Genomic DNA, 12,039 nt, shown 5'->3' on the forward strand with positions numbered 1-12,039 from the left:
GTCGTTGAGAGAATGAGAGTTAAAGCGTTGTCACCGCAAGCACACGCGAAGCAATAACCGAATCCAATATCGTTTGTACCTCGAATACGGGAGCGCAGCAATCAAGCCGTACGGCAGCATGGTCTATTTCCTGTTTGACTCGGCCATAGCCACCGCCTCTCACCATGCCCAGCCCCTAAACGAACATGCAGCTGCAGTTCTCCTTGCAGCGCGACTGTTTCCTTGCGGGATTGGTTCAACGTTAACCCCTAAAAGAACATGGCCACCGCCTGCACGGCAGGCGAAGCGCCTCACAGCACCTCAGCCTTCCTCTCTTCACTCCCTACCACCACCGCCGCCGGCCCAACACTTCTACGACCTTCACCATCCCGTGCACACCCCTGGCTCTCCCCCGCACAACCGGAGCCACCGCCACAGCCGCCCGTCCGGATGCGGCCTCCGCATACTGCCCACACGCCGCAGCGCCGGCTCGACTGCCCACGCCGGCCTTGTGCGCCGCATCCATGACGCCAACGCCATACCGCGCCCCAGCTGGCCTCCTGCCCTGCTGCGCGAGGCGGCGCCGCACCGCGGCTGCTGGGTAAAGCGTCCGCTGGGCCATGCCAGACGGCTGCCGTGCCGCGTGGAGGCGCTGTGACCGTTATCAGCGCTGGTTAGCGGTTCTAAAACGCCACAGCACGGGTACACTCTGTTCCGGTGTCGGGGCTGTCAGCTTCCCCCAGGGGAAACGGACCAGACCGGATGGCGAGACCACTCGCGCGGCCCGATGAGGCCTCAGCGGCTGGCGCTGCGGCTGCAACACCCGCGGCAGGAGCTGCGACGGCGACGTCTGCAGCCGCTTGGCCTCCGTGCCTGCCCCCTGCACTGTTGCGCTGGGGCCGCCGCGCACCGCCGGCCGCGCGCACCGCCAGCAGCAAGCCAGCCGACGCCGCGGCAGCCAGCAGCGCCCTCCGGTAAAGTCCGCCACGCTTGCGGCTGCCACCTTGTGGGTCCGTGCCCCAGGCCGAAGACATCTGTCGCAGCGAGGTCGGGACAAACGTTGATTTGGTATCCACTCCACGTGCGCGGCGGCTCGAAATCCACGTAGCGGAGCCGCCACACGCCATCATGCGGCCACAACAAGTTGGTGACAAACGGGCATTCCTATTGCACATCCTCGCAGCATGTCTGTGAATGACCTTCAGTCTGACAAGCTACCCAACAAGAGTAATGCGTCCGGGCGCTGCTGCAAAACATCTGCCCGGCGGTGAGCCCCCTGCCTGAGGCCGCCGCCCGGCCGTGCCTCTCACCTTGGGCAGGTCTTGGCGACGCCACAGGCCAGTGGGCGACATGGCTCGGCCCAAAGACCACCACGCGTCCGCCACCACGCCCTCGCCGCATGCCGCCGCTCCTGACGCCGCCGCCTCGCCATTGCCCTCCTGATGCTTCTGACGCTGCACTGTGCCATCGCCAGCTGCCGCCGCGTTGTCCTCTAGCTGAGCCACCGCGCCTCCGCCGATGTCGTCGCCGCCCACAGCCACTTGCGTTAGGCTGAAGCGCGCGATGCCGCCCGCCCCGCGCGCGCTGGTCTTTCCACCTGCTGTGCCCGCGCTGTCTGTGTCGGGCCAGTGGTGTGGATTGGGGGAGGTAGATGCCACGTGCGGCCTCCACAAAGCGCGCACAGGGCCCGTGGGTGTGGAGGCGACGGAGAAGGCTGAGGAGCCGTTGCTGCTGGGTGTTGTTGCAGCCAGCGGCGTCCAGGGCTGCGACGCCGCGGAAGAGGGCGTGGCTGTGGTTGAGGCCGGCGTGGCTGCTGCAGGCGCGGCATGGCCGTGTGGCACAGGGTGCGGTGTCGCCGGTGCCGCCGGTTGCTGCGGGGTATGGGCTGGGCCGGCTGGTGAGGCGGCAGTGCCCAGCTGCCGGGGCTGCGTGACCGCGTATGAGCCGGCGGGCGTTGGGGCCGCTCCTGCCGCCGCCAGGTCCCCTCCTGGTGCCGCCACATCGTGCTCCTCCGCGGCCCGCGCTGCGGCGGCGCGGGCGGACCGGCCGTACACATGATGGTGGTGCCCATACGCCTGGGGAGCGGGAGGAGCGGGGGAGTTGGGGAGCGGGGGGAGATCGGATCGGGCACTAGAGTGATGCAGTGTGAGCGGTATCAGGAGTGACACGGCAAAGGCCATGCTGCACAGCAGGGCCCGGTGCACGCCATGCACGCGGGCCAACCGTTGCACAACTCTGTAATTTATGATGTGCATATACACCCCATTCTTGTGTCATGGATTTGGCATGCCTTGGCATTTACACTGCCCCTCCCGTGCCCCCCCCCTCCGTGCGCCCCTCGCGCCCCCTTCCGTGCCTCTGCGCATCCACCTGCGGGTCGGGCTGGGTTGGCGCCAGGCCACGGCGGCGCCTCTCCGCCACGAAGCCCGGCACTGCCGCGGCCATGGTGGACACGAACTTGGACATGCCCATGGAAATCGCCATGCTGCGGCATGGCAGGGAATAAGAGGCATACCGGCGGCGGGCACGGCAGGCGGCAGTAAGGCAGCACGGGGTAAACTAACCCAGTAGCCGTGATGCCATGCGTTCCCCCGTGATCGGGCTCCCCCGCGAAGTCGCTAACCCTACCGGGCATGGCATTATGGATGGCCTCCTAACGCCCGCCCGTGGCTCTTTCAGCCAACGCAACCAGGCGGTCCTCCATCACGCACTGCATGACCCGCGACCCGCCTATCCCCAGTTCCTCTTAGGTTTGGCTGTGTTCATGGCTAGGGCTTGTTGCATTAGCGACTGACTGCGTGATTGCGTGACTGCCCTGGTGCCCGCAGAGGTGCCGCTACTGGCTACGAGGAGCGCAGGAGCCGCGGTGCACCTGAGGCGGAGCTGGCGGCCTAAAGCACGCGGCAGGCCTAGGATGCGCGCCAAAGCCACATAACCCGCCCGGCGCCCGCCCTCCCACCCCCGTTGTCAAAGCATAGGCCATGCTCTCCTCCTCGCTCTTTTGCATTGAGCTCGGTTTCGTTTGGGCCGGTATGTACAACCCCCCACCCCACCCTGTCAGCAGCGCCCTACCGTGCCAGCCGCTCCGGTATGCGCATGTCCTCACTGTGCAGCAGCAGCACCTCCACCGCCGGCCGCTGACCGCCCCAGGGGCACGCCACCGTCCTGTGCGTGCGTGTATGTGTGTGTGTGTGTGTGTGTGTGTGTGTGTGTGTGCGTGTGTGTGTGTGTGTGTGTGTGTGTGTGTGTGTGTGTGTGTGTGTGTGTGTGTGTGTGTGTGTGTGATCGCGTTGCGGGGGTGGGGTGGCACCACGACACATCCAGCGGGCGAATGCAATGCACGCTTGGCGCAGGGCCGGCAGGGTCATACACAGCGGAGAAGGCATGTCATCTGCACTAGCGAAGCAAGGACAATGCGCCCAAGCCTGCCCCGGCCCAACGCCCAGAAGTGCCACGCAGGCGCTCAACGTCTACCACGCTAGCGCCCTGCTGCCTCAGGTCCTCTGCGGCCGCCACGCACCTGCAGCGCCACATGCTGTAGTACTCGGGGATGGTCACCACCTTGCCGCCGTGCTGCCCGTCCGCTGCGCCCGGGTGCCCGATGCTCTTGGTGACCACATACAGGTCCGACACCTGCATCACAATGAAGAATGGGGACGTGGAAGATGCATGCGAGGCAGCAGTCAGCCGGTAGGCAGGCATGACGTCTGCCCGCGGACTGTGGATGACTGGCAATGGCACATGTACGCAGCCGGTTCCACAAAAACGGGGGGCCAAGCAAGGCTGGCTTTCCCCATTCCAAGTGCATAGATAGCTTAGCCAGCCCGACATCGTTGCTGGGGCCGCGGCACACCCGCTGTGGCGCGGCGCCAGTACTGGCCGTTCGCAAGGCTCCGCCCCAAACAGCCCATGCAAGTCATAGCCCCCAATGCGTAGTGGTACGGCATGCGACCAGCTACAACCGCGCACCGAACAGGCGAGGACCGGGTGGTCGTGACCATGGGCCCTGGTGCTGACTAGGCACGTCCGGCACGCCCCCGAGCCGCGCACCCACCTGCAGGGCCGACAGGCTGGCTGAGGGGCCGGAGGGGTGCCCCATCAGGCGGGCGGGCGGCGGCAGGCCGCGGTGTACGGCGCCGTCGGGCGTGACCGCGAACAGCGCCCGCGCGATGACGTACTCGCGGTCGGTGATGAAGCCGAAGGGGAAGGTGCGGATCCAGCGCACCACCTGCAGGGTGGCCAAGCGGAGCGGTAGTGGGGAATGAGCGCGGGGTGGAGTGGAGTGCGAGTGAGAGCCGAGAGGCGGCGGCGTGGGTGGAATTCGTGATGCAAACCGTGTGCTTGCCGCTAGCTCCACACGAGCACGTCCACATTCTACTGCACGGCATCGCAACGCATCGCATCGCCTTGCACCGCGCCGCCGCGCACACCTGCTGGCGCAGGCGCTGGTCTCCTGCCTCCAGCACCTCCGCACTGACCATGAATCCCTCCCAGCGACACCTGCAGCGGCATAGGGGGGGGCGTGTGTGTGGCAGGCGGAGCTGTTTTCACCATTTAGCCATTAGCAATATACGCCAGGGCGGGATAGCGCGAGCCTTAGGACCAACGCATGGTGCTCGTGCGTGGCACCACGTAATGACGTAATGCTTGGACGCATGGCGCCGCAGCCGCACTTGAGCACACAGGCTTGCGAACACCGACACGGCCAGTGCCACACACCGTAACCCAATGCACACCCACCACCACCACCTCACACCGCTGCCGCACCACCTTGCCGCACCACACCGCATCCTCCCCCCTCGCTTCCGCCTCCCCTTCTACAGGCACACCCGCCTGCAATTGTCGTCCAATGAGAAGTCCACATACTCGAGCGGGCTGGTGTCTGGGATGACCGTCACGGAGCGGTACTCGGTCAGGCCGCTGGGCAGCGCGCGGCGGTGCGCCGTGTACCTGCAGCAGCACCGGCACCCCGCCGCAACGTACAGGGGGTCGGTCATGGTGGTGGTGGTGAGGGTGGGGCTGTTGTCATGGTGGTGGTGATACGATGCAAGCTTACGCGTGGTAAGCCGCTACTCTGTAACCCATTGTCAGGTCCTTGGAGGTGAGGCGGTGGCATTATTGTGTTGGGAAGCAAAGAAGGGGACAGGTACGGTAGCCGCGTGTGCTGCTACGGCAAGTACGGCGCACCCACCCTGGCACCCACCTGTAGACCCGGGCCGCCTCTTTGTCCATCATGTGGGTCCACGGCCCCGCGCCCGGCACCGACACGTCCTGCCGCGGGGTGCACGGTAGGGAAGGGGTGGTGAGCAAAGATGGAAACGACACAGGCTGCCTATGCTTTCACATGGCGTGGTGTGATGTATGCTGCCGCAAACGTGTGCTGATCATGGATGTGTCCCCCACGCCCCTATTGCATCGGGTTCGGTTTAGTTTGGGCTGGTATCTAAAGCCCCCCTGCCCAGTGTCCTCCTGTCCCCTTGCGCTTCCCAAGTCCCAACAGAGGTCCCCGACGCCGCTGCCCCTAGCCCTGCCGTACACACACGCCTCACCTGCTCCGCCCGCAGCCGAAAGTACTGCAGGTCCTGCTCGTTGACGTACCACACGTGGCGCGGGTGTTCCAAGTGTGTGGCGGCGTCCGGCGCAGCAGCAGTCACGGCGGTAGCAGGGGTAGCGGACGCGGCGGCAGAAGAGGGTGCGCCCGAGGGCTTGGGTGAGGGGCAGGGTAGGGAAGGAGCGTGCGCGCTGGTGGTCGGCGCAAAGGGCGTACCAGCAGCTGGCACTGCGTGTGCCATGTGCGGGTGCGGCGGCGTGACTGGCGGGCCGCCGGCTGCTGGGGTGCGCCCAGTGCTGACAGTGCTGGTGTCAGTGCCGGTGATGGTGCCGCCACCGCCGCCACCGCCGCCGCTGCCACCGCCGCTGTCTGCATAGCTGCCATTGGGGGCAGCGGCACCTTGCTCCTCGCTGCTGTCTCGGCCGCCGCGCCCCATCGGGATAAGCCCCAGCAGCCGCCACCTGCGCTGTTGCCGGGGCTGCTGCGGCAGCTGCGCAGCTTGTGGCACCGCGGTGAGCTCCTGCGCGGTTCCCGAGGTGGCGGCTGCAGTCGCCGGCTGGACTCTAACTGTCGGCGTCGTTGGCTCCGCATGTTGTAAGAAGCTGTCAGAGTGCGGGAGAGGGTGCAGGTGTGGGCGGTCCATGGAGCGCAGGTGGTGCGGTTGGTGGGGCTGGAGCTCTGGCGGCGTTAGCGGCCGCGCTGCGCCGCCGTCTGCTGCGGTGGCGGCGGCGGCCGCCTCGCCCTCGCCTGCCTCGTGCCCGCTGCCGCCACCTCCTGCGCGCCGCCGCTGCTGCCGCCGCTCTATCAGGCGGCCCGCAACCACGCCCGACAGGAACACCGCCAGCGCCACTGATGCCATGGGGATAAGCGACACCTGGACAGGGCGGGATGGGCTGTAGCTAGCCGTGCTGTGGTGCCGCAGCACGCGCTGCAGGCGCTGCCAGGTGCCAGCCAAACGCTGTCGGATGCTGGAGCGGTATCGTTGCTGTTGCCCAAAGTGGCTGCTGCCGCGAATGTGTCGGCTCGCCTGCTGAGGCGATGCCCCAGAGGCTGACGGGGCCGCGCTGTCGGCAGCAAGGGGTCCGTGGGTCGGCGGTCTCGCAAACTGTGGAGAGACCTGGAGCCCTTCGGCTTTGCCAAACGGCAATCGCTGCGAGGCCGCGCGGAGGTGCTCGAATAGCTCCGCGAGTACGCGCTGAAGCGCGGCTGATGTGCTCACGCTCAAATTCTGGGCAGTCCGTCCCAGCCACCCCTGTAGGCAAACTTGTTGATTCTCCCTCGCTTGTACGCTGCTGCCTTTGGTTGCCCGGAAGGCTGCAGGCGGCGGCTCCGGAACCGCGGCGCTGACGCGGCCGCTTTTGTTCAGGCCCGCAAGCGTGTCTGATGGCACCGTCTGGAAAGGTGCTGTCAAGCTATGTCCAGGTATGCAGGCTGCCGAAAGGAGCACAAGAGCGAAGATCACGGCGGCTGTGCGCGGGCTCATTAGCTGAAGGAGAGTCTACTTTTGATCGTGTGTTGGGCTGAAGGGCGAGTACATTTCATCGGCAAGTGACGAGCAGAGATGTGTGACACTAAAGAAGTGGGTCAGCGGGCCAGGGGGCCGCACGGCGTGAGGTCACTGCGACGCTTCCGACCCTAAGCTCAGCACCGCCGCAAACCCTCCGTATAGCCGTCCAAAGCCTTCCACCATCAGCATAAGACAGCGTCCATTCTAATGCGGGTTTTTGTGCCTAGGTTTTTGTGCTAGGTCCCGGCGTTCGCTTAAAACACCCCTCGTGCCGGGGGGGGGGGTTGTCTCGCGCCCTCCAGGACCACACCGCGGCGGCCAGCGTGAACCTCCCAGGACCACAACAGCCGCACACCCATACTCTCTTCACCCCCACCTCATTACCCGGCGAAAGCAACACACCGGCCAACCTCATCAGCCAAGCGCCTCCCGCACGCCAGAGCCAAGCTCGTTCTCAATGCTGTTGTCCGACCGCCGCCGTCCCTCACCCGGTCCTCCGCAGCTCCTGCCCACGGCCGATCCCGCCCCACAGCCCTCTGCTGCCCACCACCTCCCTGCTCACAGCAGCGTCTTGCGCAGGTAGCTGCGCAGCACGCGGCGGCGCGCCACCACCTCCTCCGTGAACTCGTCCGGCTCCACGCCGTCAGCGGCCATGCGGTCGATGATGTCCTGCCCGCGGTCGATGTCGCTGGTGCGGCAGCACACCTCCAGCAGCGCGTTGAAGGACACTGAGCAGCGGGAGGACAGGGGCGGAGGGGGGGGGCCGAGCAGGGTGGGGGCGGGGTGAGAGGCGGAGGATCGGGGCCAGCAGGGTTGAGCAAGGGATCGGCGCATTGCAGGACCCTGAAGGACCATTCCACGTTTCCACGAGCAGCTATGGCGCCTTGGCCCTACACACGGCAAGCCCTGCCGGACTTGACCACAGGCCACTGGCACGGCGGCTGCATTGTGGCGCTGCCAGTACCGGGGGGACAGGGGGAGGGGGTGCCCCGGCTGCCGGGCACCGGGCACCGGCCTGTGGGAATGCGCCCCACACACTCCCCCATTGAGCATCCGAGCCCCCAAGCACTTAGGCGCCCTTGCACCCAAGCGACACGCACCAAGCATACCAGCCCCCACTCCACATCCACCACCCCGCGTAGGACCCAACACCGCCCGACACCCCGGACTCACGTGCGGTGGGCTCTATCCCGTACTTCACACGCATGGTGGTCAGTGTGGAGTCGATGCGCGGCCAGTCGGGCGGCGTGGTGGCGCCGTAGCCGCGCAGCAGCACCGAGAAGGTCACCTCGTCGGGTTGCAGGAACTCGCCTGGAAGACACGGCAAAGAATACGGGATGGGTGACGAAATGGTTAGGAGGTATAGTACTGCAGCAGGTATACGACCACGCTTCGCAGTCATCGCAGGCATTGCATTTCGCTGACGTGTGTGTGTGTGTGTGTGTGTGTGTGTGTGTGTGTGTGTGTGTGTGTGTGTGTGTGTGTGTGTGTGTGTGTGTGTGTGTGTGTGTGTGTGTGTGTGTGTGTGTGTGTGTGTGTGTATATATATATGTATATATGTGTGTATGTGTGTGCGCGCGCTGTGATTGTGTGTACCGTACATGGACGCCTAATGCTGGGGCTGAGCCGTTTGGATTGAGCGGTTTGCACTTGCAGCAGTGCAAACAAGCACCCCGTGAAGGTGTGTGGGGATGCAGGGCTTCCACGCGCCATGAGCCAGGCTGCTGCGAACCTCTGTGCAGACGACCTTCTCCCGATGTAGCTGTGCAGGGCATGTTGAGGGCATGGCCCGGCAGGCAACGCATGCTCCAATTCCGAAGGTCCCATAGTACCCGTAACCTCATTTCAGTCATTGTATGCCTGTGATGGAGCGCCCTGCTCACCAAACATCTCGTCAAAGATGCTCTGAGCCAGCTCCATGTCACGAGTGCACGCCTGCACCAGCGCCGTCGCCGCCCGCGTGTCGGGCTGAATGCCCAGGTTAGCCAGGCCCGCCAAGGCCGAGATAGCGTCCTTCACTTTGCCCTGAGTACCCAGTGCCTTTATCCGCTTCGTGACCTCCGCGCGCGCACTGGCAACGCGGTCCTCCTCCGCCTGTGGGTGTGGGAAGGCAGGGTCAGTGAAGGAAAGAAACTGGGGGGTTGGGGAGGGGGGGTGTCGGCTGAGGGCCAATCCACCCGCCAGGTTCCCCTAAATGCCCAGTATTAAAATTTACTGCTTCTAAGTTATAAGACTCCTGCCAAGCACCAAACAACCCTGCTGAACCACCGCCACGAAGCCCAAGTGCGGACCTGCTCCTCGCCTTGTAGCCGAGCCCTGCATACTTGTAGTTGGGCAAACCCAGTTCTCCCAGATGGGAATGCAGCTTTCGTCGGCGCAAAATGGCAACGGGTTGGGCGAGCGCAAGCGCTGAGTGGCGGCCGTTGAATTGCCTGCATTCTAGAGCTAACTTTGTTATTTGAAATGTTTCGTAATGATTTACAAGGACAAGCAGTCAGTTCTGTGGACCAAACTTGCAAACAGTTCAATTTTAACTTGCTTTCCGAGTGACGCTCGCGTTGCACTTAATAATAGGTCGTTGTAATGTATGATTCGAGTAGCTTTCCTTTCATCTGATGGGCCTTCTAGTCAGGCCAAAAGGTTGCCCCTCCACCATCGCTAAGGCCTCCAGGAACCCCCATCCATGCCTCCGTCCGCAACAATGTGACCCGGGCTCCTCTGAGAGCGCCAACTCATCATTGCAGCACACCGTCGCTCTCAAATCTCGCTCACACTGAAAAAATGTTCCGCGCATACAGCCTGCAACACCACACACCACACACACACCACACACACAAGAGTCCGTCCTGCTACCAACATCGCCATCGTTGCTCTGGCTTGCGTATGCCACAACCTAACCAGCTATTGTGTCAATCGGCGAAAGAGGAGCAGCCGCCGGGGCTTCCCAACACGGCCCTTCTCTGCGTCCAGCTCCCACCGCGTGTCCACCCAGTCTTCTGCCTCCTCGTACAAGTTCCGCTCGTACAGCCTGCGAATTTGCACGAAGTAAGGTCGGCACGATAAGAAAGTAACTGCATTTGTCAGTGCAAGGCAAGCTTCGTTTCGCGCAGCGGGTCACGCATCAATTTCGCACCCGTGCCTGGTACCCGAGTTCTAGTCCTTCCTTGACTCTCTGCTATGGCGCGCACCTCCTTCCCGCGGCGTTGAGTTTGGAAACCAGCAATGCCAGAAGTGCCGGCAGCCGGCGCCGTGCCGGGCCAGGGCCCCGCCGTGCCTGGCCAGGGCCCCGCCGCGCCTCCTGCTCTGCCGCCTGCAGCAGTGCCGATGCGACACCACGGCGGCGCTGCGGCGGCGCAACTGCTAAGCCCGTGAGCAGCGCATACTCGCAGCCCTGTGGCGCGCCGGTGGCCTCCACGACGTCGGCTGGAGCAGCATCGAACGTCAGCCCGCAGCAGCCAATCACCTGTAGCCCAGGCAAGTGCGATTGCGCAACATGGTGGAGGCACGAACCGGCGGATGTGGATCCCTTGGAACTCGAGTTGCTGCCAAGTACCACAAGTCGCCCCGTATATCATGTGGCAATATGCATTGGATCCGTGTAATGAGCCCACGCCACGTCTCTAGTCTGAGGCCGCAAGCGTCTACCTCATCTCGCTGTGACCCGTGCCCCTCTGAGAGCGCCAACTCATCGCTCTTACAATTGCATCACACCGTCGCCATTAAACCGGCAATCGCCATTTCACGAAGCCGCGCGGAACATAAACAGCGCAACCGGTATCCACATCGCCTCCAACGCTCTTGACCCATGAACCCCCGCCCCCGCACCTCGCCGGACTCCTGCAACTCCGCAAGCAGCGTGACGTGGCGCGCACCATATGTGGCGTGCTGGATCAAGATGGCCAGGAGCGAGGACGCACCGAACAGCAGAGCAGCTCCTGACAGTGGCCGGTTGATTGCTCCACTGCCACTGCTGCTTGCCCTGCTGCTGCTGCTGTTCCTGCTGCTACGGCCGGCGCCGCTTGCCGACTGCCTGGCATCAGTCGATGCAGGCAACAGTTCTGTTACATCCTGGCTTACTGCGGTGCTACTTGTCGCCGGGACCGGGGGGCTCTCGAGCTGCCATGATTCGCCGTCCTCATAGAACGATGCCGCTAGCAGGAAGGCCACCTGGAAGCGGTGGGGTGCAGAAGCCGGTATACCAGCTGAAATTCCGGCACGCCCAAGACACTTGCCCCCCTCTGCATGCCCCCCTCTACGTGCCCCCCTCTACCTGCCCCCCTCCTCGTGCCCGCACCTAGTGTTAGTTACCTGAGCGAGGTCCTGCCATCGCCAGCGGCTGAGGCTGCGCACCGAGCGGACATTAACTTCCGCAATGGCCGCAGGGACCTGCAATATTAGCAGAAGCTGAGTGCAGCGCAAACGCTCCGTACATTCAGAGCTCTTGATTACAAACTAACCTGTCTTGAGCTATAACAGCTGCTCGAGCTGCGTCGCAGACTTGCAAGGCCGCTTCCTTGATTGCAATTGCAAGATGCGTAAAGTGGACTAGATAACTTGTTGTTGATATATTTGCAGCTGATTTGAAGAGTCTGATTGTCGACGAGGCGTGTGCTCGAGAAGAACCGGTCGCAGCGGAGCATGAGCAGCTATCGGTCGTGACTTATGAGTATGAGTTTGCGGCCGAATAATAGCCTTCTTACGCAAAGTGCGCGCACCGAGCCACAGAAAACGACGAAATGGCCCATCCTGCATCCTGCACACGCCACGGCCTGGCCGCTCTGGCACACACCCATGCAGCCGAGGTGTCAAGCCATGTGCGTGCATTGCGCCATTGCCCGTTGAGCGAATGTGCTGAACGCATACACCGATGCCAAGCCCTGGGCCGACCTTGGCGGGGCGGTCATGCTGTGCAAGTGTGCTCCTGGACTGGGGAGGGCTGTTCTCGCAGGGTTCTCGTCTCCCCTGGACCCTGGTTCTCGCGGTATGCCCACGGGTATGCCCG

The 12,039-nt window shown here is 63.9% G+C and overlaps 3 protein-coding genes across 3 annotated transcripts; all 3 read right to left on the bottom strand.

Moving 5' to 3' along the window:
• Positions 1 to 9: 9 nt before the first annotated feature.
• On the bottom strand, positions 10 to 7,005 carry CHLRE_01g048701v5 (uncharacterized protein). The gene is made up of 10 exons (XM_043058926.1): positions 5,529 to 7,005; positions 5,183 to 5,250; positions 4,813 to 4,929; positions 4,410 to 4,479; positions 4,034 to 4,207; positions 3,500 to 3,612; positions 3,052 to 3,144; positions 2,350 to 2,464; positions 1,290 to 2,054; positions 10 to 1,013 (listed from the first exon to the last, which is right to left on the bottom strand). Exons 1-10 carry the CDS (start codon positions 6,387 to 6,389, stop codon positions 663 to 665), a joined length of 2,727 nt encoding a protein of 908 aa, XP_042928840.1. The 5' UTR covers positions 6,390 to 7,005; the 3' UTR covers positions 10 to 662.
• A 54-nt stretch (positions 7,006 to 7,059) lies between these two features.
• CHLRE_01g048750v5 (uncharacterized protein) lies at positions 7,060 to 9,609 on the bottom strand. Its single transcript, XM_043058927.1, has 4 exons — positions 9,329 to 9,609; positions 8,921 to 9,131; positions 8,211 to 8,348; positions 7,060 to 7,765 (listed from the first exon to the last, which is right to left on the bottom strand). The coding sequence occupies exons 1-4, from the start codon at positions 9,473 to 9,475 to the stop codon at positions 7,596 to 7,598; spliced, it is 666 nt and encodes a 221-aa protein (XP_042928841.1). The 5' UTR covers positions 9,476 to 9,609; the 3' UTR covers positions 7,060 to 7,595.
• A 50-nt stretch (positions 9,610 to 9,659) lies between these two features.
• Positions 9,660 to 11,705, bottom strand: CHLRE_01g048800v5 (uncharacterized protein). The gene is made up of 5 exons (XM_043058928.1): positions 11,495 to 11,705; positions 11,346 to 11,423; positions 10,863 to 11,204; positions 10,226 to 10,500; positions 9,660 to 10,065 (listed from the first exon to the last, which is right to left on the bottom strand). The coding sequence occupies exons 1-5, from the start codon at positions 11,675 to 11,677 to the stop codon at positions 9,939 to 9,941; spliced, it is 1,005 nt and encodes a 334-aa protein (XP_042928842.1). The 5' UTR covers positions 11,678 to 11,705; the 3' UTR covers positions 9,660 to 9,938.
• Between the last annotated feature and the right edge of the window lie 334 nt (positions 11,706 to 12,039).

This window comes from Chlamydomonas reinhardtii, chromosome 1, assembly GCF_000002595.2.
Source record: "Chlamydomonas reinhardtii strain CC-503 cw92 mt+ chromosome 1, whole genome shotgun sequence".
In the NCBI taxonomy this organism is placed as follows: Eukaryota; Viridiplantae; Chlorophyta; class Chlorophyceae; order Chlamydomonadales; family Chlamydomonadaceae; genus Chlamydomonas; species Chlamydomonas reinhardtii.